The sequence below is a fragment of the Dipodomys ordii genome, unplaced genomic scaffold (assembly GCF_000151885.1).
Source record: "Dipodomys ordii isolate 6190 unplaced genomic scaffold, Dord_2.0 Scaffold44, whole genome shotgun sequence".
In the NCBI taxonomy this organism is placed as follows: domain Eukaryota; kingdom Metazoa; phylum Chordata; class Mammalia; order Rodentia; family Heteromyidae; genus Dipodomys; species Dipodomys ordii.
In genome coordinates, this window is record NW_012267260.1 from 7946186 (window position 1) to 7970381 (window position 24196).

Genomic DNA, 24196 nt, shown 5'->3' on the forward strand with positions numbered 1-24196 from the left:
AGTGGCTAGAATTATAGATGTGAGCTGGCTTAGTCTGGAACTCTTGACCTTCTGGCCTCTGCCTTCAAGTGCTGGGATTACGAGCAGCTTATTAGACTTTTAAAGGGTCTGAAAGCCTGCATCTGCCATTAACCCCTTCTCCAAGCCTAGTCTCACCTGTCCTCCCGCCACCCCTCCTTACCTGAGCATGAGGACCAGACCAGGCAGCAGCCAGCAGCTGGCAGCTCTCACTGGGTTGCAAAATAGGAACATACGCTCAACCACCTATGAACTGGAGGAAGGACCAGTATCTACCGACTGGGTAGTCCCCTCGCCCACCGGCCTCCATGAAGGCACAGGGCCCCTTCCGACCCGCGAGGAGAAATACGGAACAACATTTGTGAATAAAAGCAGAGAATGAATCTCAAAAACAGGTTGTAAAAAAAAAAAAGGCTTCTTTATTGAGAGCAGCGAGTGTAAAAAACAAAAAACAAAAAAAAACAAAACAAAAACCCCACAAACAACAGAAGTGAGAGAAGAGGTGGCCCACTCTCCCATCTCCCCAGAGCCCGCCCCTCCGCCCCATGCCCACCCACCCCACGCTGCAATTATATATAAAAGCCGCCCGTGGTGCATACAATACAAAAAGGGCGGTTATATAGTGTCAAAAGCTCCTGAAAACTCCTTCATCTGCCAGGCACTTAGGATGAGGAAAGGAGGGAAGGGCACTGGAAGGCCTAGGTCTGGATTAGTGTGCACAAGCCATGAAGGGGAGGACTCACTTGCTGTATCCTCCACAATCTTGGTCTAGACCCCCCAGGTAGGCCCATTGGCCCTGTATGTCCAGAGCTAGCCTAGTACTTCAGTATGTGAAGGAACTCCCCAAACCCAGCTCATCCCCAGCCTAGCCCGCCTAGGCAAAGTCGGCAGATGAATGGCAGAGCTGGACCTGGCCAAAAGGAAGAAGGCCAAGAAGTTCTGACCTGGCCGGAAGTTGGGGTTACCTGAGGCTCCCATATTGTCCCTGATGAGGGAAGGGGTGGCAGAGAAAGATGCCCAGCCCAAGGCTGGCCTAGTAACCCAGTCTGGGTTAGAAATGGCCTGTCCAAGGGCTGAAGGGGAGGAATAGACAAGCCCAGGCACTGCCCAGACCTTAGCACCGGCTGTGCTCTGGCAGGAACCCCGGGGCCAAGGAGGAAGACAGGGATCTTGCCCGTCATGCTACAGGCTCCCCTCAGGTGTCCTGAGGCACAGCCTACTGGGCTCTGTCCTCACAGCTTGCTGTCTGCTGGGCCATCTCCCAAGGCGTTGGTGATCTCGCTGAAGGAGGGCCGGTCCTTGGGACTGAGGGCCCAGCAACGCTGCATCAGCCTGTACAGCTTCGAAGGACAGCCCTCAGGCTGCTGGAGCCGAGCCTTCCCAGCCTGCAAATCTGTAGGGAGGACAGAAGACAGAGAGTCAGGCCAAACACTGACCTGACATACCCGGTGAAGCCTAAAGATCCCACAAGCAGCCATGTGAGGGGCGATCTGGGGTGTGGCAGTGACAGGTGGGCACTGACTCAGAGTACACAGAATCTTGTAACCAAACGGGGGTGACTATCCTCCCCAAGCTTACTCTTGCTCATAGGGGAGGTTCTTGCAGGAGCCGAGGCCAGACATCAGAACAGCTGGGACAGGACTACTGGCCAACCAGTATGAAAGCACTTCTGTATCTTCTTTAAAAAAGGTTATTGTAAAAGTGATGTATAGAAGGGCTACAGTTATGAAAGTCAGATAAAGAGTACATCTCTCTTTCAACAATGTAACCCCTTCCCTTGCTCTTCCTACCTTTTCCCTTTCGTCCCCATTTGGAAGTTGTACAGTTCATTTTCAAGATAACGTCTAGTGAATACCTCTCTTTTATTTATGTTTCCCCCCATTACTGGAATGGAACCTAAGGCCTCACACATGCTAGGCAAGCAATCTACCACTGAGCTATGTCCCAGCCCACATTTCAGTGTTCTGAGAATTGGAGTGGCGCTATGTATCGCCTAAATACCAGCGTGGACACTGAGAGAGAGGGAGGTGGGGGGAGAGGGCGATGGAGAGAGAATGTGTGTGTGTATGTGATCTAGAATCATCCCCTGGGAACACCAATGCCTACCTGCCAATACTTCATCGTCTGCCTGCCCTCCATGGGGCATCTCCCCATGGGTAAACACTTCCCACATCAGCACACCAAAGGCCCAGACATCAGACTTAGTAGAGAAGTCACCCTCCAGGATGGCCTCCGGGGACATCCAGCGCAGCGGTACCCAGGCCTGGCGGAAGTGGTAGTACTCACTGCAATAGAGATGCAACACAGGAGGGAAGTGCATGGGGCCGTGGCCTGGAGGCCAGACTTACTCCATTCCTGGCCCTCCTTGGAGCTGGGTCTCCATGGAGATTTGTCTGCCCAGGCTGGCTTTGACCTGTGATCCTTAGACCTCAGTCTCTTGAGTAGCTAGGATTACAGCAGTGAGCCACCAGGGCCTGGCTATGTTTTGTCATCACTAGAAAAAATTTAGGCATCAGGGTTTGGACCTCCTACCAAAAGTTGGCTGCACCTGGGGTTAGAGATGGAAAGGCACCCTCCCTCCTGACCCCTCCAGTGTCAACTAAGTGGGCCACATCTGTTGTTGCACCCTCAACCATATCTGCCCCTCACCCTTAGGGAAGGAGTGGGGACCCACACCTAGGCTCTTCTACCTGTTGTATACATCCTTGCTGAGACCCAGGGCCGACACCTTCACCTGTCTCTGGGCGCTGACTAGGCAATTGCGAGCAGCTAAGTCCTTGTGCACAAATCGATTGTTGGATAGGTGCTCCATGCCCAGGGCCACCTGGGTACACAAGGCCACCTGGGGAGAGAAAGGGACTGTCAGAAGAGCCCAAGGCTGGGGTTAGGGTCACCTAACCTGACCGTTTCCTAATCCAGGCTCATGCCTGTAATTCTAGCTACTCAGGAGGCTAAGATGTGAAGATTGCAGTTCAAAGCCAGCGTGGGCAGGAAAATTAACGAGATTCATCTCCAGTTAATCAACAAAATGCTAGAAGTCAAGGTGTGGCTCAAGTGGTAGAATGTCAGTCTTGAAAGAAAAAAACCAAGCGACAACTCAAGTCCCTGAGCTCAAGCCCCAATAGCACACATGCATAGACACACACACAAATGAGGCAAACAGAAAAGCGAAGGGTGGGGCTAGGAAGGTGGGTCAGTGGTAGAGCACTTGCCTTGCATGCCTGAGGCCCTGGGTTCAATTCCTCAGTACCACATAAGCAAAAAGAAAAAAGCCGGAAGTGGCGCTGTGGCTCAAGTGGTAGAGCGCTAGCCTTGAGCTGAAGAGCTAAGGGACAGAGTTCAGGCCCCACAACTGGAACCCCCCCAAAAAAAAGAAAAGAAAAGAAAAGGGGTCCCTGGGACCCATGGAAATCACTGGCTAAATCATTGGCATGCTATGTATTTCTTCTGGTATATAGAGTCAATCTCAGGATTCCTAAGGGAGAAGTCACCCACCACATAATGCAATTGTGGAGGGTAAAGATAAGAACATGGGCAGTGCCCAACATCACTGGTGATCAAATACAAACCAAGACCCAATGTCACATTGCTTTACACACATCCATCTCACTGCAAAACTTCAAGTCTGTCATTAACTTATTTTCAATTATTCAGAAAAAACTTTTTTTTCGGGGGGGGGGTCCGGTCGTGGGGCCTGAACTCTGGGCCTGGGCACTGTCCCTCAGCTCTTCAGCTCAAGGCTAGCGCTCTACCACTTGAGCCACAGCGCCACTTCCGGCTTTTTTCTTTTTGCTTATGTGGTACTGAGGAATTGAACCCAGGGCCTCAGGCATGCAAGGCAAGTGCTCTACCACTGAGCCACCTTCCCAGCCCCTCAGAAAAAACTTTTAAGATGATAATATAGACATAAAAGTAGAACAGGATAAGCAGGTGCTGGTGGCTCATGCCTGTAATCCTAGCTACTCCAAGGCTAAGATCTAAGGATCATGGTTCAAGGCCAGCCCAGGCAGGAAAGTCTGTGAGACTCTTATCTCCAATAATTACTCAGAAAAAGCCGGAAATGGCGCTGTGACTCAAGTGGTAGAGTGCTAGCCTTGAGCAAAAGAAGCTCAGGGACAGAATCCAGACCCAGAGTTCAAGCCCAAAGACAGAAAGAAAGAGAGAAAGAGAGAGAGAGAGAGAAAGAAAGAGAAAAAGAGAGAAAGAAACAGAAAGAAGGAAAGAAAGAAAAAGAAAGAAAGAAAGAAAGGAAGGAAGAAGAAAGAAAGAAAGGAAGGAAGAAAGGAAGGAAGGAAGGAAAGAAAGAAAAAAAAAAAGCCAGCCACCCACCCAATGGGGTAAAATATAAAGTCAATCCAGATGAAGATTTGTAAGAGATTCTCAAACCATTCTTATGCCTTTTTGTTTGTTTGTTTGTTTGTTTGTTTGCAGTACTGGGATTTGAATTCTGGGCCTTGTATTGAGCCACACCTTCAGCACCTTTTATACTCTTTAAAGTACAAAACTAAAACTTGCTGCTTTCTGAGCACTAGTGGCTCACACCTGTAATTCCGTCCTATCTGTACTAGTGGACACAGGCTTTGGCCACATGCCCTCACTGGGCTTGCTCCCTCTGAGCCAGCGCACAGCTGAACAATCTGCTGCTACTCAAAGGAAACAGAAGAGAGTGGACATGGCGTGGTGACTAACTTGATATCTTTCCAGAGAAGCAGTGCTTCTGCAGATTTGGGCTAAGTGAAAGGGGAATTCTGGTAGACCCAAGCCAATGAAGGGTTTCCTTGATTCTGGGCAAGACGCCCTCAGATGGTCACCAGGTTAAATTTCAAATGCTGCTATAGAGGCCTGATCTTGGGAAAGGCCACCTCCATTCCCCTTCCTTTCCAGCTTGACACCCAAGGGCTTGCTCAAGACCTGCTCACCCATTGTGACACTGCTGAGCTGGTCTCACAATGGGTTTTCTGTTTCTCCCATGGCCTCAGACTGCATACAACATGGCCCTCCAGATGTGTGAAGGGGTTCCTGCCCCTGCCTGTCATGCAGATGATCCACGGGGCAGGCGCAGGTCACCTTTCTGCCTGCCTCAGTCTTCGGACATCTTAGCAGCTTCTCTAATGGGCATCACCTACAGTCATGCCAGTTCTCAGGACCTGGCTTTCCTTTCTTTGTTGGCAGTTAGCACTGGGGTTTGAACTCAGGACTTCATGCTTGCTAGGGAGGCACTTTTCACTGAGCCAAGTCTCTAGATCTTTTTTCTCTGCTTTTTTTTTTTTTTGTCCATTGTGGGGCTTGAACTCTAGGCCTGGATGCTGTCCCTCAGCATTCAGCTCAAGGTTAGTGCTCTACCACTTGAGCCACAGTGCCACTTCCAGTTTTCTGGTGGTTAATTGGAGCTAAGAGTCTCATGGACTTTCCTGCCCAGGCTGGCTTTGAACCATGATCCTCAGATCTCAGCCTCCTGAGTAGCTAGGATTACAGGTATGAGCTACCGGCGCCTGGCTTGCTCTGGTTATTTTTGAGACAGGGTCTCACTTTTTGCCCAGATAAGATCCTTATCTTTCTAGTTATGATTTCTGTCTAGGTGGGATGACAGGTACAAGCTACCATACCCAGCATCTTCTGTTGAGATGGGAGTCTGACTTTTTTCCCCCTCTTAGGCTGACCTGAAACACTGATTATCTCAATCTTAGCCTCCTGAGTAGCCAGGACTATAAATAGAAAAAAAAACATGGGCGAGATACTTAGCAAAAGGGGGGGTGGTAATGACTTTCAATCAGAGTATCTCAGGTCACGTGACAGAAGTAACTAACTTCCTTCCTGCCAATTTGTCTTGTTTTTCTCGTTCATTTTGTGAGACAAGGCCTCCCTTGCCTACAAAGCCCAGGCTGGCCTCCAACTCTGGATCTTACTGCCTCTGCATCTGGAATACTGCTATTAGAGAAAGGCATGTACCCCTACTCTAAGCTATCAGCCTATATCCCTGTCCTAGCCACAGAAATCAAGGTATGAGTCCTCTCTCAGGAGCCCTCCCCTTCCTGTCATTCAACTACTTCCGGTCCTTGAGAACTGAACTCAAATGGCTTTCTCTACCAGGAAACCACAGCTGTCTGTCCACCTAGATGATTTCCATGTCTCTTATGCTTCCCACTCACTTCCTGTGTTGTGCTTCAACCCCTAAGCCTATAATGCCGTCCCCTCATTTACCTCATCTCCCCACTGCACCTTAAGTGCCCAACGATGCCCACTCACAGAATGGCCTTCCAACTGAGGGTGAAGAAAGCTGGCCCAGCAGTCCCCAGACTTCAGTGCTTGTTGCATCTCTGCTAACACTCACTGCAGGCAAGCAGGTGCCTCTGACAGGAAGCTCCTGCGCAAAGGCAGGACAATGCACAATAGCAAAAAGGTATTTTTAAGCCGGGCGCCGGTGGCTCGTGCCTGTAACCCTAGCTCCTCAGGAGACTGAGATATGAGGTTCACAGTTCAAAGCCAACCCAGGCAAGAAAGTCCGTGAGACTATCTACAATTAACCACCAGAAAACTGGAAGTGGCTCATAGAGGTAAAGTACTAACCTTGAACTAAAGAGCTCAGGGACAGCGTCCAGGCCCAGAGTTCAAGCCTCACCACCCAAAACAACAACAAGAACAACAATAAAAGGCTACTTTTAGGCTCCACAACTGGGGCAAGTCATTTCCCTAAGCCTCAGTTACTTTGCACAGAAAATGGGGAGAAGCAAAGTCTATCTCAGGGACTAAGATGATAATTAGCATGCGAAGTACTTACCAGAGGGCCTGGCCCCTTAGAGTGTCCTTGATCCTGACCTACCCTCAGGAACCTCCTCCCCACTCCTCCATCTTGTCCTCACCTTCTGCTTGGTGCTCAGAGGCTGTGACTTCAATTTTTCATCCTTGTTCTTGGAAATCCTCAGGAACTGTTTGAGGTCTCCCTAAGGGAAGAGCCAAGCCTCTGTGAAGGCAGAGACCAACCAGGGGCCCTAAAGCATCAGACCAAGCAAGCACTTGAAGAGCCCCGGCCAGTAGGCAGTGAAAAGCCCTGACCTGATGCCCACCCAGCCCACTCCCAGGCCAGAGAGACTTGCCAAGCAGTAGTTTGAGAACCAAGGGAGTCAGGGCCTAGAGCAGGGAAGTGAAACGAAGGGAAATGAAGAGGAAGGGCCCTGGCAATGACAAGCTGGTAGAGAAGAAAAGGTTGGAAGCAGAGGCCAGCACGGGCCAGGAAAGGACTAGGTAGGGGGAGGAAAGGAGTAGGGAAGGATAGAGAAGGGGAAAGGAGGAGGAAGACAGACCAGCCAGGTTCTGACAAGCTTATTCTCAAGTGCTGACAAGCCCTGGGAAGAAAAGTCAAGACACCAAAGAAAACCAGTCAGAAGGACAACCTGAAGATATCTGGAGTACGAAGGGAAAAGCCAGGGAAGAACTCAGGCACAATTCCCAGACACAGACACGAGGGATCAACTGCAGGTAAATAAAAAGTAGGGTGCAGTGGCTCACATCTATAATCCTAGCTACTCAGGAGGCTGAGATCTGAGGATCCTGGTTTGAAGCCAACCAGGGTAGTTAAGTCCATGAGATTCTCATCTCCAGCTGGCCAAATGGCAGAGTGCCAGCCTTGAGTAAAAAGCTCAGCGACAGCACCCAGGCATTGAGCAAACCCTAGGAGTGGCACCCATACAAAAGACCTCCACAGTTTCACAGCCTCTGACCTCCCCTTCCCTGTCAGCACATTGCCCAGCTGACCATCTATAGGCTGCTGGCGCACAGCGTACCAGATCCACATACTCCAGCACCATGTAGTGAGGCTCGGCCTCGCGGCACAGCCCCAGCAGCCGCACCACGTTGGCGTGATTCAACTTCCCAAACATCTCGAACTCCCTCCGGAAGTCCAGTTGCTGCTGCTCATCCTTGCTCTGCAAGCTCTTCACAAGTACCAGGCTCTCTGCCACGCCCTCCTCCAGGCCCTGTGCCTTCGCCAGGAACACCTCCCCAAACTCACTTTTCCCTGTGGGTAAAGGTCTCCATCAGCCAGCTGCCTTCACCCAGGCAAGGAAACTGCTGACTGAGGGCGGAGCCTATGGCCTCTGATACAACAAGGGGGCTTTGCTGTACGCCTGCCCCTCATACCCACCCAGGCCCACTTTAGTCCTGGGTCTGTGAGCTTCAGTGGCTCCAACAGTAAGCCGGGTGTTGGTATTCACACCTGTAATCCTAGCTACTTAGGAAGCTGAGATCTGAGGATCATGGTTCAAAAACAACTTGGGTAGTAAAGTCCATGAGATGCTTATTTCCAGTTAACCACCTAAAAGCTGGAAGTGGAAGTATGGCTTAAGTGGTAGAGTACCAGCCTTGAACAGGAAAAAGTTAGGACAGCACCCTGGCCCTGAGTTCAAGTCCCAGGACCAGCACCAGAGTAAAAGCATTTCCCAAAGGGGTGGTTGACATGAGAATTGAATGGCTCATGATAAACATGTATTAGTAGTTAATTTTTTTCCTAGCATACAGGAACACTTGTAACTGTCACAAACCTATAATTTCTCACATTCTCTCCTAGAACAAAGCCAACCTTGGTCTTTTTCAAAAAGGGAGTCAAATGTAATAAAAACATGAAGTGATACAGGCAGGATACTACCTGTGGAGGGGTGACCGAGGTATAGGGAATACCTGGCAGAGACCTCCACCTGTGTTCCACCATCTCTAATAGACAAGGTTTCAAAACCTGTGTTCCACCATCTCTAATAGGCAAGGTTTCACGGACTTCAGCTCAGCCACCAGCACTTCACTGGGCCTCAAGGCGGTACTCTCCTGCAGTGAAGCAAGGGCCCCCGTAGCCATGGCAACATACCCAGGGTGGTGATGGGCTGCAAGTTGGCCCGAGGGAAGTGCATCTTGTCACTGGTGCTGTGGCGCTTGTTGGAGGCCATGGTGCCAGAGGCCAAGCTGGCCAAGGCCACCTCCTCTTGGATCTCTGCGGAGGGCTGTCCATTCTGCAAAGGTCCACCTGCAAGAGGACACAGCAATATCCTAGTGAGACGCCACTCTGGTCAGCATTGGGACCTCAGTTTGATCCCCTCTTCTCCCACACCTGCCAACTTGGTCCATTCAGTGCTACATGGAAGTACTCATCCCACTGTTACAAAGATGGGGTCTGAGCCGGGCGCTGGTGGCTCACACCTGTCATTCTAGCTACTTAGGAGGCTGAGATCTGAGGATCATAGTTTAAAGCCAGCCCAGGTAGGAAAATTCCATGAGACTCTTACCTCCAATTAAACACCTCAAAAACCCAGAAGTGGAACTATGGCTCAAGTGATAGAGCACTAGCCTTGAGCAAAACAAGCTTAGGGACAGCACCCAGGCCCTAAGTTCAAGCCCCAGGATAAAAAAAAAAAAATGGGGTCTGGACGAGAGGTTGAGACAGGCCTTAGAATATTACCATTTAAAAAAAATTCAACAGTTGCCCATGGGGAGGGGCTCTCTACACACAAGGCTCCATTTCCTCCTGGAGTGGGGGTGAGGGGGTAGGGGGGTCGGTGAGGGGGCTCACCATTGAGACACTCCATCTCTGGCTCCTCGCCCTCTGGCTGCTTCTGCAATCGCTTGGCTTTACAACGCTTCTTGCAATAGAACATGAGGCCCAGCACAGCGATGATGTAGGCTACTGCAGCACCCACTGACAGTCCAATGGTCTGGATCATCTTATAGGGAGGAGGGCTGCCCGGGCCCTCTGATTCCTCCAGCACTGGCTTGTCTGAGGAACACATACCCATAGGTCTGAGCAGGGGTTGCTCTCTCTCAGTACTAAACCGCAGCACATACATGACGATCACTAGACACTCGATTAATTGTCAGAGACCTAGGGAGGGCCACTGCCTTCACTGTGGACCCCGTCACAGGGGTCAGTAGGTCTTCACCCCCCACTGAGGTCAAAGGTGGGTTTTAAGGTGAGGCCAGTGATTCCCAAGCCAGCTGTCCGTCAGAATCCAAGACATGGGACAAATGTAAAAAGCTATCAGGCCACCATAAACTCCACATTATTTAGCAAGATTCCTAAGGGAATTAATAATTGCAAGCTGGCTCTGAAGAGAAGCACTTAGGAGCTTCCAGTTTAGAATCCCAGTCATTGTCCAGTACAATAAAGCCTATCTTCGGAAAGGACTTCTAGCCTACGAGCTCTCAATGGCCCAGGAGAGAGAGGTGCCAGGAGTTATCAGGTGAGCGACAATCTACAGAAACTACACAGGAGCCTCCCAACTCCTACATTCCCCCTTGGTTTCAATAAAGGGACCTGACTACCTCACTTCTACATAGCTCACTGTTAGGAGAACAATTCGCTAAATCATCTTACAGTTTCAGACAGGATGAATTTCTCTAAGAGCATAGAGCTGGTTAGTAGAAAAGGCCTAGACCAAGGCCTGTTGTTACCTTCCACATCATCTTTGGCCCTCCAGCTCAAAGGCACCTTGCCTTCCTATTATATGAATCTAGAATGTTCTCCATCCCACCTTTCACCAAAAGTCCATGTGTTGAAGGCTTGGTCTCAGCCCGTGATGCTACTAGGAAGTGGTAGGACCTTTAGGAGGTTGGGCCTAGCAGGAAAAAGTGAGGACATTTGGGATAGGGCCTAATGGGAGGAAGTCAGCTCATTGGGGTGGGGCCTAGTGAGAGAAGCTAGGTCACTGGGGTCCCAGCTATCTCCCTCTCTCATTTTCCAGGCACGAGGTGAATGGACCTCTACTACATGTTTCTTCTGTAGTATTCTATGCCACAGGCCCAAAGCACCAGGCCTAAACAATCACAGACTGAGGCCATGAGCTAAGATATATCTTCCCCTCTCATACATTTGCAGGAGAAAGCATTTGAGGAAAAGAATACCCCCCCACACCTAACTCATAACTCATACCCCAGATATAGAATGTTAAAAGAAGTGACTGGCCAGCTCTGAGCAAGGAATCTAAGACTGTGTGGCAGCATGGTGAGCATGCTTTAACTGTCATCTCTGTACAGAGACGGGTGAAGGTGAAGTCAGGCCCACCACTTCCTGTGTAGGACCCCCTCTCCCCAGCCCGTACCCACAACATAGAGGGGAGCCTCGGTGTGCTTGATATTGCAGCTGTTGCCCGCGATGCAGGTGTAGCGGCCAGAGTCCTCAGGGGCCACATCATGAATCACCAGGGAGCCATTCTGGAAGATGTGCATCCTACCAGGAGAAAAGCCACAGTGCTGCCCAAGGGCCAGCTCCCAAAGAGCCATGACTGCTGGAGAGTGGAGGTGGGGACAGAAGAGAGGTTGCCCTACCTGGGTCCCAACTTGGTGGGGTCCAGGATGCGGTCTTTGCCCTTCCACTGAATGAGCGGCTTAGGGTCTCCCTGGGCCTCACACCGCAGCAGGGCTGTGTGGCCCTGGTACACCGTGGTGCGCTCTGGCTCTACTTTGAAGGTGATGAACACTGGATGGGAAAGACCAACAAGGGGCAGGGCAAGGGGTAAGCGGCTGCTCCCCTCACCCCTGGGCCTGCCAGTCCTGGCCTTGGGGCTCCACCAGGGTCACACCTGCCACAGTAAGCTGCACGTGGGCCCGGATCTGGCCTTGTGGCCCATTGGAGGCGATGCACGTGTAGTTGCCAGCATCATCCCTGGTCACTCGGGCAAAGTGGAGCGTTCCAGCATTGTCTGTCACCCATTCGGGGAGGCTGCTCCCATCTGCAGAGGCAATGGGAAGGAACGGTGCGGTGCACAACAGTTTTATCAGTGGCTTCAAGGCTCTCAGTCACGAACCCCTGCTCATAATCAAGGGGCGCCGGGCGCCGGTGGCTCACACCTGTCATCCTAGCTACTCAGAAGGCTGAGATCTGAGGATCGCAGTTCAAAGCCAGCCTGGGCAGGAAAGTCTTATCTCCAGTAAACCACTCAGAAAACTGGAAGTGGCTCAGTGGCTCAAGTGGTAGAGCACTAGCCTTGAGCTGAAGAGCTGAGGGACAGAGTTCAGGCCCAGAGTTCAAGCCCCATGACCAAAAAAACAAAACAAAAGGGGGGGACATTTCTGGCTACCCACAGGTAAGGGCTGACTCCTGAGCCAGGTGGTACCCATTATTGACTTCTTTTCTACCTGTTGTAATCTCACCTCCTTGTGCTTCCATGCAACATTTGGCTTCTGCCTAATTGGACTTTTGGTCTTGAACCAAGGATTTCCTGTTATTCCTCACTTGTAGAGCCAACTAATTCTCCCTGCCACCATCTCAGCCTTTGGATCCACCTGGTACTCTTCACCCAGAAAGGGCTTACAGTGCCGGCGCTGGTGGCTCACGCCTGTAATCCTAGCTACTCAGGAGGCTGAGATCTGAGGACCGCGGTTCAAAGCCAGCCCGGGCAGGAGAGACCGTGAGACTCCTATCTCCAATAAACCACCAGAAAACCAAAAGTGGCGCTGTAGCTCAAGCAGTAGAGTGCTCGCCTTGAGCTGAAGAGCTGAGGGACAGCGCCCAGGCCCAGAGTTCAAGCCCCAAGACCGACAAAAAAAAAAAAAAAAGAAAGGGCTTACAGAGCTGAGCAGAGGGAAGCCCACTTCCTCTGCAGAATCCATGACATGACTGTCACTCCCACTGCAAATGTGTAAGGGTTGTAGGATGTTCACACCCCTGTATATACAATTCCACTTCTGGGATTCTTTCTCAAAGAAAATAAACTTAAATCTGGGGGTGGGGGGGTAAGGAAATACCCACAAAAAGAGAGAACGCTAGGCACTGGTGGCTCATGCTTGTAATCCTAGTTCAGGAACAATGCCTAGCCCTTGAATTCAAGCCCTGGGATGAGAGAGAAATAAAGAGGAGAGGGAGAGGGAGAAAGGGAAAGGAGAGGGGGAGAGAGAGAGAAAGGTGGTTTATAACTCAACTCTCTAACACTTAGGGAATATTTAAGTAGATTGCAGTTAATCCAATCACTGGGTAGCATTGCAATACTCAAAAACAGAATATATAGTTAGTTGCTGGTGGATCACGGCTGTAGGTCAAATGGCCTACATAGCTGAGACCCTGTCTCAAAAGAAAAAACAAGAAAGACAGAAAAAAACCATGAACTGATATACAATTGAGATAAGAATGTAACTCTGGGGGCTGGGAAGGTGGCTCAGTGGTAGAGCTCTTGCCTTGCATGCATGAGGTCCTGGGTTCAATTCCTCAGTACCACATAAACAGAAAAAGTCAGAAGTGACGCTGTGGCTCAAGTGGTAGAGCGCTAGCCTTGAGCTGAAGAGCTGAGGGATAGCGCCCAAGCCCAGAGTTCAGGCCCATGACTGACCAAAAAAAAAAAAAAAAAACCCAAAAAACTAAGATTGTAACTCTGGTAGCCCATTTGCTTTAGCATGCACAAAGGTGCACGAAGTTGGGTTTGATACACAGAACCATTTTATAAACAATATAGTTCTGGGTACCAAATGGCTCATACCTGTAATCCTAGCTACACAGGAAGATGAGATCCGAGGATGACGGTTTGAAGCCAGCTCAGGCACGGAAGTCTATGAGACTCTTATCTACAACTAACTACTAACAAGCTAGAAGTGCAGCTATCAAGTGGCAGAGCACCAATCTTGAGCAAAAGAGCTCTAATACCAGCATGCACGCGTGCACACACGTGCGTGCACACACATGCGCACGCACGCACGCGCACACACACACACACACACACACACACACACACACACACACACACTGTGTCTTATGCAAAATTTAAGAAAAGTTGTATTACAACAAAAACAAAAAGATTGATAGAGAAAGAACAGGACACACCCCCTCAAAGATGATGTACAATGGGTCTGTGCATTCTTTTCCTCCCAAAATTTTCTAGCGCTGTCATGTTACCATTAGTGTTACAAAGCAGGGCTTCCGAGCCCTGTGCAGACCAAAGCAACAACTGTTACCTAATGCAACCATCTGACCCCTCTGGGGCCTTACTTTTTCCTTCCCCACTGGACTATAAAAAAAAATCATCCCTGATCTTTCCCAAGCACTGCAGTGCAGTACTGGACACTCTGCTGGCCCTTAGATGCCAAGCACCTGACCAGTCGACTGTCCTGCCTGCCCTACCCAGGGCCCACACGGTACCCACCTGCTCGTACCCACTTAATAGTGGGCTTCTCTCGACCGGTGGCCGAGCAGGGCACTGTGGCTTCCTTATCAAACTCCATGCACTGCTGCGGCTGAGGCGGTGGTGTGAACTTGAGTTTTTCTATTGGAGGAGGTGGGGAGAAGAGGAAGAATTGAGGCAGTGAGAGGCCAAGGCCCGGCCTGTTGCTCCCTCCCTCCCTTCCTCTGGCCCAACCCACCCAACACATGGACCCGGGCCTGGGCCTCAATGCTGCCGGCCGCAGTGCTGCTCACGCAGCGGTACAGCGTCCCGTCGTACACCTCCACGCTGTTGATGCGTAAGGTGCCGTTCTTGAACACTTCGAATCGCGAGTCCTGCAGGGCACAGATGCGAGCATGACTGGCTTAATGCCTGAACCCACGCCGTCTCCTGGAAGCAGCCTCAGGGGCAGCGGGGCTCTGGCGTGAGCACAGAGCCGCGAGAATGCCCCAGTCACAAGCAGCTAGCCTTTCTCACCTCCAAGATGAGCATCTGGTTCCTATACCAGACCACTGTGGGTTTGGGGGCAGCCTGGGTCAGGCAATGCAAGTAGCCTGGTTTGCCTTCCTCCAGCTGGCTGTCTTGGGGTATCTGCAGCCATGTGGGCACAGCTAGGGAGACAAGGGGGAACAGTGAAGGCTGATTAACAGGTCCTGACTCCGAAGACCCCCATCTCCAGAAAGTTCTCACTCCACATTGGGCCCTGACTTTCGAACCCTACCCCCAGTGGCTTGGGTGACACTGAAGCTGTCAGCCCTGAGTGAAGACCTGGATGCCAGCGTCCTCCCATTACTGCCACAGTGAACCTCCAAGGAATGTAGAATGTATGCCTCTACCCATTTTATAGATAAGAAAACAGAGGTTCGAAGGAGTCGTGATGTTGGGTGCTGGTGGTTCACACCTGTGATCCTAGCTACTCAGGAGGCTGAGATCCTGAGGAGCATGGTTTGAAGCCAACCTGGGGCAGGAAAGTCCCTGAGCCTCACATCTCAAAGGAACCACCAAAGGGCTGTGGCTCAAAGTGGTAGAAGTGCTAGCCTTGAGCAAAAGAGCTTGGGGGATAGTGCCTAGGCCCTGAGTTCAAGCCCTATGACCTACCCAAAAAAAACCCATAAAACAAAGAGTAGTGATGATTTGCTAATGCACAACAGAGAGAGGACTTAAAATGCTGGTCTTAGCTGGGTGCTGGTAGCCGAGAACCGAGAGTAAAGATCTTGCTTACCAGGGGCACCTCTATCACTCTCAGAGCTCAAAACCTCCAGGGCCCTGGGCTTCCCCCCTCCACATCTCCTCGAGCTTCAGGGAAGAAGTACGCACTGGCCACAGTGATGTTGACATCCTGTTGCCTCTGGCCAGCCAGGTTGGCTGCATGGCAGGTGTAGACTCCGGCGTCAGTCTCGGCAATAATGGTAAACACCAGCTCGTGGGCTTTCTGGTGAACCCTGCCATGGGCAGGCAGCCGGACTCCGGCATGCTCCCACCACACCCGGGGCTCTGGCAGACCCGGAGGGGCCAGGCAGGCCACACGCTCCTCACTGCCAGCTGTGAACACGCGTGGCTCAAATGGCGCCATGTCTTCGATCTCTGTAAGGATACGAGTGGGACGTGGACACGCAATTACTGCGGATCCCATGATACCTGATGCTCTCCCACAGGCAACCTCCAGCCGTCACCTCTGCCTCTCATCCCTCCAACTTGAGCATCCTCCCCCGCCCCCCAACAGTGCTTCAAACCCCTGTACACCAACAACGCTGACTGCTCTCTCCTGCAACACCTCAGCACCAAGAACCCACCTGCCAGGTGAAGCGTGGCCTCCAGGACAACGGGTGGGCCCCTCTGCCCTTGGCCGATGCAGCGGTACACCCCCGCATTGCGTGGTCTGACCTGGGTCAGCAGCAGGGACCCGTTGGCAAACACCATGGCTTTGCGGAGGTGGGGGGGGCTGTGGAGGAGACAGAGCGCCGTTTGGAAGAAGTGGCCATAGGCCTCCTCCTGGAAGGGAATGGAATCCCATCCCACCAGGGTGAGAGTGGAGGAAGGAGTGGGCTGGGATGAGGGCAGAAAGCCCACACTCCAGGCTGCTGCGTGCTCCTGTCTGTGCAGATGCATGGATGCGTGCTCTTGCTCATGTACCGTGCATGTGAGAGAAAGCATAACTTACAGTGTACAACTATCAGGACGGAAGGGTGCCATCTTTCCGCAGGGCCAAGCAGATAAGGAGCCCAGCTCCAGAAACAAGAGACCCTCAGCCAAAATACATCAACTATTGATGATGTCCACAGAGCCTTAGGCCCTAGCATAAAGAATCATGCCCAGGGGCCATGGACATGCCTGGCACTACAGAGGTGCTCTTTGCTTTTCTTTCTGTCCTTAGACAAGGACAGAAGTACCTAAAGCTGGGTTGGAATCTCCCAACACCTTCTGTAGGCATTTACTGCTTCCAAAAAGTATGAGCGTGAGGGTGTGTGTATGTGTGTGTGTGTGTGTGTTCCTAGACCTTTCTTTTTATCTAGTCTGTGACCTCATAAACTCCTGTTTATCTCTCCTATATGGGTGTGTGTGTGTGTGTTCCTAGACCTTTCTTTTTATCTAGTCTGTGACCTCATAAACTCCTGTTTATCTCTCCTATCCCTGGGTTTCTACTCTCCCTACCCCCAGAAGAAACATGTAGGAAAGAAGCGAGGAGAAGTAGAGCCATCTCTGGCTCAGAGTGTTTGTAGGAAATGGGGAGGGGAAAAAAAAGCCCTTCCCAGAGGCTCTTCCCTTTCCTTGGACTCGTTTTGCAACTGTAAAACACTCTACTGCCATCTGCTGGAAATCTGAAGCACTACATGAACAAATGTATGCGTGACTGGAATTGAATGGCATCCCCCTTTCTGGAAACCACGCATGTGCAGTACACAACACATGTCACAGTACTGGAAGGCTCCCAGATGGATTCTTACCGAGTACGGTTAGTGATGGGAGTCTCGTCCTCAAAGACCCACTGCAGGCTTGGGGGTGGCTGGGCTGAGAACTGGCAATGGAACATAGCTTCCCCGCTCTTTGCTACAATGACATCCTGAGGTGCCAGCACCACTCTAGCAAAGCTTTCATCTGAGGCAGGAAAAAGCAGAGAGGGGTGAGCAGGTAGGGTGGTGAGTTCCCTCCCAGCCCTCTGCTTCATCTCCTCCAGCCCATGCCAGGCTCACCAGCTATGTTCAAGGTGAAGTTCTGGCTGCTACAGGTCTGGCCAAAAGCATTGTGGGCACAGCAGGAGTAGAGGCCACTATGCTCAGGACTGGCTGGCCGGAGAGTCAGGTTCCGCTCCTTGCTGCTAACTGTGTGGTTGCTCTGACCATCAGAGAGAGGGGTCCCGTCTCGGAACCACTGGTAGGTGGGCCTGAGGAGAAGAGGAGGTCAGCAGCAGGAGAGAGGGGAGACTTCAATGGCCAGCAGAGGGGCATACAGAATCAGAGGGATGTCAGTAGCTTACATTTATAACACTGGCTACTCAGAAGCCTGAGATCTGAGGATCCAGATTCAATGCCAGCCTGGGCAGACAAATCCATGAGACTTCTTTTTTTTTTTTTTGGTCGGTCATGGGGCTTAAACTGTGGGCCTAGGCGGTGTCCCTGAGCTCTTCAGTTCAAGGCGAGCGCTCTACCATTTGAGCCATAGCACCACTTCTGGTTTTCTGGTGTTTAATTGGAGAGAAGACTCTCAAGGACTTTCCTGCCTGAACTGCAATCCTCAGATCTCAGCCTCCTGCATAGCTAGGATTACAGGCGTGAGCCACCAGCGCCCAGCCCTTCCATGAGACTCTTATCTCCAATTAACCACCACAAAGCTAGAAGTAGAGTTCAAGTAGTAGGGTACCAGCCTTGAGTGAAAAGGCTCAGGGATAGTACCCAGGCCCAGAATTCAAGCCCCAGTATGAACCAAAAATAAAAAATAAAAACCAGAGTCAAACTAGACACCTCTGTTCACAAATATAGAAATGGAGGGCAGAGGAGAGAAGGTGACTTGCTTAAGAACACACATTCATTCAGGGACAGAATCAAATAGATCAGGGACAGAGTCCAGGATCACTGCCCACACAACCTTGGCCCTTCCTGGGTCACAAGGGGTTGTCAGAGAACATCTGGGGAGAAGCCAAGAATGCTGGGGTGGGGCAGTGGTTACAGAATGAAATGTGCACGAATCTAGGAAGTGGGAGACACCCCTCCCTGTCTGCACCCCACCCTCCTTGGCTCCTTACCGAGGGTGGCCATCGATGTGACAACGCAGTGTGACCTGGGTATGTGGCTGGATCTCAGCTTCCGAGGCTGGGTGCTTCAGAACCACAGGACCGGCCTCTATCCCTGCAGCAGAGGCCACATTGGCAGCTGAGGACCAAGCAGTTCAAGAACGACGAGGCCAAGGAAAAGGAGAACCAGCAGCAGCCAACCATGGAACCTTGAGCCTCCGGCGCCAAGCTCACAGCGGAGCCCAGAGAAGCTGAGGCTGAGGATGTAGTCCCACATAGAGTGCCCACCCTGTCACTGCCAGCTGAAGCGTGACACGCCCCCAGACCGTCACTGTGCTTCCCATTTGTCAAAGTTCCCAGCCAAGAAATGGGCTCCATACTTAAAGGACAAAAAAATAGCTACTCCTAGCTACTCAGGAGGCTGAGATCTGAGGATCCTGGTTTGAAGCCTGCCAGGGCAGGAAAGTCCATGAGACTCTTATCTTAAACTAACCACCAAAATGCCAGAAGGAGAGCTGGGGCTCAATGATAGAATGCCAGACTTGAGCAGAAAAAGCTCAGAGACAGCACCCAGTGCCTGAATTCAAGCCCCAGTATGTGAATGTACACACACATGCGTGCGCATGCGCGTGCACCCACCCTACTTGTGGAAGTAATGAGAGTTATAGCATGTGTTATGTTATAGCATGTGTATGTTTAGTATGTGCAACACCAAAAAAAGAAAAAGAGGTTAGGAAACCTCTAATTTCTTTTCCACATGAACAAAAAGAGCTGAGCAGAACTGTACTCTAGCAGCCCCATTTAACTGGCAAAAGGAGAGACTGAGGCAAAGGAGGGCTCCCCTAGACTCAGTATTGAGGGACCGGGCAGGGGCACCAGGCACAGAGCCCGGACTCTCACATTTGATGTTGAAGGAGGCATTGGCACTTCGCGCTTCCTCTCCCGTGACATCATTCCGGGCCACACACTGGAAGGCCCCGGAGTCCTGCAGCCGGTCCACAGCGGCGAAGCTCAGGCTGCTGCCCTCGGCGAAACGCCGTTCAGTGTCCTGGACAGGGGCCCCGTTGAGCAGCCAGTACACGTGCACCGGGCCTGAGGTCTCAACCTCACAGCGGAGCAGCGCCCGGCGACCCTGCAGTGCATCCTGGGAGGATGGCTCCTTGATGAAGATGATGGCAGCCTGGGTACCTGCCAGTGGGGACACAGCAGAGGCAGAGTCAGGAGGAGTTGCAGCCTCAAGCCTGACGTGAGCCACCGGTACATAGGAGGAAGAGAGGCGCTGTGTACATGGGAAGTTACCAAAGTACAGGTGTGAAGGGCAGTGGTATAACTGCCACGTCCGCTGAGGGACTGGAATTGGGCTGGCTGCTCTACAGGATACAACGATAAAAAGCGTCCCCTCAAGCAAGGGGCCCCAAGTCTGGAGGGGACACGGGACAACTGAACAGGGTCTGGTGGTCGTCACAAAAATGCCGAGTAGTTGGCATGGGCTGTCAGTGCCTGGGGAATGAAGAAGAGGAAGGGGCCCTGAGGGCTGGTGGCACAAGGCCTTGGGAGAAACAGTTTCACGCCAGTGCAACCAGATGCTCGGCCATCTTCACATCAGGCTGAGAACCAGGCACCTTTTACCACCATCCCCCAATCAGGACATTGCATAACGTTCCATCCTAGCCCCAAGACAATCCTGGAAAGATTACCTGCACTAACTCACACCCAAGGTGCCAACAACAGAAATGACCTTTGAGCCCAGCACCCCTAGGAGCTGCTTTGGGTTTCCATGTTCTCAGATTCAAAAATCCAGCCGTGTCCACCACCACCTTTCCCATGCTCCAGGTGAGAGGTGAGCCACGTTGTCGCAAACATTCGCTGGAGCCATTCAGCCTCTGTGCCACACTCATTTCATTCGGCCCAGCCACAAAGGGAGTGAGTAGCCAGTGGGAACAAAGGGAAGAGCTAGTGCCTGTACTTAGCAACAGATGCTAGGGGGGCGGAGGGCAGGGCCAGGCAGCTGGGTGGGTTCTTTGAGTGGCATCAAGGGTAACACGCTGGGCTTTGTTCCTGGCCCACGTGGCTGCCTTGCAGAGGCCGAGAACTGCTGGGTCTTGAACATGGGAGAGGATGTCGCCATCACACAGAAGAAGCAGACTCTGCCTTCAGGTGGGCAGGAAAAGGCTAACAGTGCCTTCCCCCATCCCGGGCTGGGAGAGCCTCATCTTGGTCTCATTCTCTCAAGTTCCTAGAGGTGGGAACTTGGCAGTTTTCTTATAAAGTCAGTATGAAGTCCTGGATCCCCCAGGGCTGGGTTCAGGTGAGGAGTTCCCCTTTGTCCCTCTCCCAACCTCCCCGGAGATACCAGCCCCCATCTCTGGACACAGACAGTGACAGGCCCCTGAGCAGCTCCACTCCTTCTCCCTGAGCCCTGTTGGTTCTCCGGGCAGGACAATTCTGCACCATGCCAGGTAATCCCACCCAGCATGCCAGTTAAGAAACCTGCCTCCAGGCACTGCTGAGTACCCCCAGCCGCTGTGCCAACACAAACACTCCTCTACACATTTCCACATGCTCCACCGGGGTGTGGCTCTGCCCCTGCTGGTACAACCCCCGCATAGGACAGATGGGTGAAGGCAGGCTGAGAAACATGAAGGATCTGCCCAAGAGCTTACAGCTCATGTGTGTGTGTGGCAAAGCCAGAACCACAACCCAAGGAAGCCAACTGCTAACCCCACACTCTTCCCAGCCCTGCCCGGAAGTATCTGATCCCCAACATGGGTGCCACCTCCCCACTGCCAGGCAGGCACGCCTCTTGAAGACAATACCAGGCTCACGCTGACTGAACTGAAATAATCTCAATGAGGTATGGGCCCAAACACTTCCCATGACACAGACTGACAGACAGGCCCCTGATTGTGAACCCCTGCAAATGTGACTCACTAAAATCTTGCAAGCCCTTGACCTAGAACTCCAGGATGCTCATCAAAAAGCAAAGCAAAGGACTGAACGTGTGGCTCAGTGTCTAGCCTAGTAAAGCACATGGTTCTGAGTTCAAACTCCCTACTACTAATAAAATAAAAGCTAAGTGTAGGCTAGCTAGCCCGATAGTCAAGCCCCCCCCTCCCACATCCTGCTCTCACAGACATGGTAGGAAGCCAGGAGCCTGGCCCACGCACAGGAGTGATTAAGTTCACCTACAATGGGCCAGACTCAAAGCCTATCACCTTCAGCTGAGTCTGGCCTTGGGCGAGTGACAAACTGTCTGTGCCTCAATTCTCTCTGTCTTGCACACAAGGTGGCATGAGCCACGATGCTGTACAGTGTGAAGTGCCCTGGCCAGAGTTGGCCTTTCAGGAACAGCAGCTGCCGTGACAGGATCGCATGCTCACCCTTCGCGCCTAAGCACTGACATTCTCAAAGGCACAGGACTTGTGCAATATGAAGAGTAATCGGTGTGCAATTCTAACATCAGAAAGTTCCTCACCAGTCAAACAAGGCCTCAGATCCTGCCCAGACCCGGCGACAGGGGAGAGGTCTAAAGAGAGCAATTGGGGGTGGGAAGGGTGGACAGAACAGGCCCTGGGGTTACAGACCACAGACTTTCTGCCATAGAAACCAGAGCTGCAGAGGAGCTGGCATGGCTCATCTGGACCCCAGCTCTGCCCCCACCAACCCCCACCTCGGCCTCCAGCATCTCCTCCTGGGGCCCGGGCTGAGCTGCTCCGCTGTGGTAAGAGATGCTGCATTCCCAGACTGCCACTCAGAGCCCCCTGCACCCCCAAGCCAGGGCCTGGGAAACATCAAAGCCAGCCCTGCGGGGGCCTCTGTCCTGACGTCAGCTCACAGCAGGTCCTGGTTAGTGCTTGGCTGGGGTAGACTTTAGATGTTTCACAAGGCAGGGAGGGCGGCCTACAGACTTCAACCAGCCCCTTCTTTGAACACCTGGGCCATGAGGCTCCTTACTCTGGAGGCTGACCGGTGCCCCTGTGCTTGGGAGTGTGCCCAGTCTGTCCATCAGCACGGCTTGCAGGAGGTGATGCCCTGCTCCATCATGCTAGTTACTGGGAATCTGGCAGAAGGGTCACAGGTAGCCCTCAGAAAGGAGGGCAGAGACAAGGGGAGGAGGCTGCAGAAGCTTTGCTGGAGGCAATGACTGTGGAGGAGAGCAATGGCAGAGGAGGAAGGCTATGACTGGTACCTTCCTCAAGGTGGCGCACTCCGGCCCCGTCTCTCAGACTTGAAGATGCCCCCTAGGTCTGGGGTCTGGGATAGACTTTCTCTGGTGGCGCACCGGATCCTGGGCCTCCCAAGGCTTTACCCTCTCTTACCAGGGAGCCTTACCACACAGCACCCCAACGAGGCTACACTGAGGATACTCATGGTGCACAGTGAAGCTGCCTCCACGTGGGCTCCCTGCACCCTCCTCCTTGCTGTGAGATGGGGTCCCAGGCCTATCACCCAGGCTGCGTGAGGACTAAGTGGATTCATCAAAGCCCACACAGGATGGTGCACACAGAGGTGGCTGCCTCCTAGTAGTATCTTGTCCACGGCAGCCCACGAAGCCCCTGGGCAAAAACAAGGCAGGCAGAGCCATCTGCCTACACCAGGCCAGACACCAACAAAGCCCGGGTTGCGAGCACCCAGCAAGGACATTTTCCAAGCCACTTCCTTGGCTCCCTAGCAGCTATGTATATACAGACACCTGCCAGCCAGAGCCTTCAGCCCCAAACCCCCAAGATAGGGCCAGTGAGCAGCAGCCCAACTTCCATACATGCTCCTCCTCTCCACACCGCCCCCCTCCCAGCCCCAAGCAGCTAGTCCAGTGCCCATTCTCTTAGTTGTTCTCTGGCTCCAGGCCCAGTCAATCCACGTGTACATCGTGTACATATGCACACACACACACCTACATAATTGCTATGGGGAGAAGGTAGCAGCAAGAAGTGACTCTTAAGTTTCCCAGTTCTAAGAACCCACCTCAGCTGCCCAGGCCCAGAGTTTAAGCCCCAGGACCAATCAAAAAAAAAAAAACAAACCACACTTTTTAAAAATTATTTTTGAATTGTTATTATAAAGATGATGTACAGAGGAATGATAGTTAGGTAAGTGAGGCAAAGAGTACATTTCTTTTTTTTTTTTTTTCTGTCTGTCATGGGGCCTGAACTCTGGGCCTGGGCGCTGTCCCTCAGCTCTTCAGCTCAAGGCTAGCGCTCTACCAGTTGAGTCACAGGGCTACTTCCGGTTTTTTCTGCTTATGTGGTGCTGAGGAATGGAACCCAGAGCCTCATGCATGCAAGGCAAGCACTCTACCACTGAGCCACCTTCCCGCCCCAGGAGTATATTTCTTTTTGGACAATGTCACCCCTGCCCTCATTCTCTCCTAGTTTTTCCCTCACATCCTCACCCACAAGTTGCATAGTTCATTTTCAACACAGTGTCCAGTAAGTACCACTGCTGCATTTGTTCATCCTTTGTCCCTTCAGTTCTGTGCCCCATTAACTCTCCCAAAGAGGGATAAATGAACAAATAGGACCAAAAAATAAAACAGCAACACAGGAAAAAACCTCATTTGTATGTCCTAGAGTTAATTTTGATAAATATTTTATGATCAAAGGCACACAGACATTGCACCTTTGTGTTCCTCCTCTAAGTCTCTTAGATTTACTTATTTATTTATGGTGTCAGTCCTGAGGCTTGAACTCAGAGTCTGGGTGCTGTCCCTGAGACTCTTTTTGCACAAGGCTAGCGCTCTACCACTTGAGCCACAGCGCCACTTCCGGCTTTTTTCTTTTTGCTTATGTGGTGCTGAGGAATTGAACCCAGGGCCTCAGGCATG

At 51.9% G+C, this 24196-nt stretch overlaps 1 protein-coding gene across 1 annotated transcript in view; it reads right to left on the reverse strand.

Annotated features, from left to right (window-relative positions):
* Positions 1–424: 424 nt before the first annotated feature.
* Positions 425–24196, reverse strand: part of Ptk7 (protein tyrosine kinase 7 (inactive)) — a 25958-nt gene continuing 2186 nt past the window's right edge. The window contains exons 2-20 of the mRNA XM_013019095.1: positions 19273–19742; positions 18385–18487; positions 17336–17526; positions 17090–17240; positions 15938–16086; positions 15462–15728; positions 14622–14755; positions 14344–14479; positions 14127–14246; positions 11577–11726; positions 11323–11473; positions 11097–11224; positions 9572–9775; positions 8873–9028; positions 7800–8032; positions 6879–6959; positions 2709–2860; positions 2125–2303; positions 425–1411 (exon numbers count right to left, since the gene is read on the reverse strand). Of these exons, the coding sequence (XP_012874549.1) occupies positions 1251–1411; positions 2125–2303; positions 2709–2860; positions 6879–6959; positions 7800–8032; positions 8873–9028; positions 9572–9775; positions 11097–11224; positions 11323–11473; positions 11577–11726; positions 14127–14246; positions 14344–14479; positions 14622–14755; positions 15462–15728; positions 15938–16086; positions 17090–17240; positions 17336–17526; positions 18385–18487; positions 19273–19742 (3316 nt within the window). The 3' untranslated portion in view covers positions 425–1250. The remainder of the gene's footprint in view (positions 1412–2124; positions 2304–2708; positions 2861–6878; positions 6960–7799; positions 8033–8872; positions 9029–9571; positions 9776–11096; positions 11225–11322; positions 11474–11576; positions 11727–14126; positions 14247–14343; positions 14480–14621; positions 14756–15461; positions 15729–15937; positions 16087–17089; positions 17241–17335; positions 17527–18384; positions 18488–19272; positions 19743–24196) is intronic.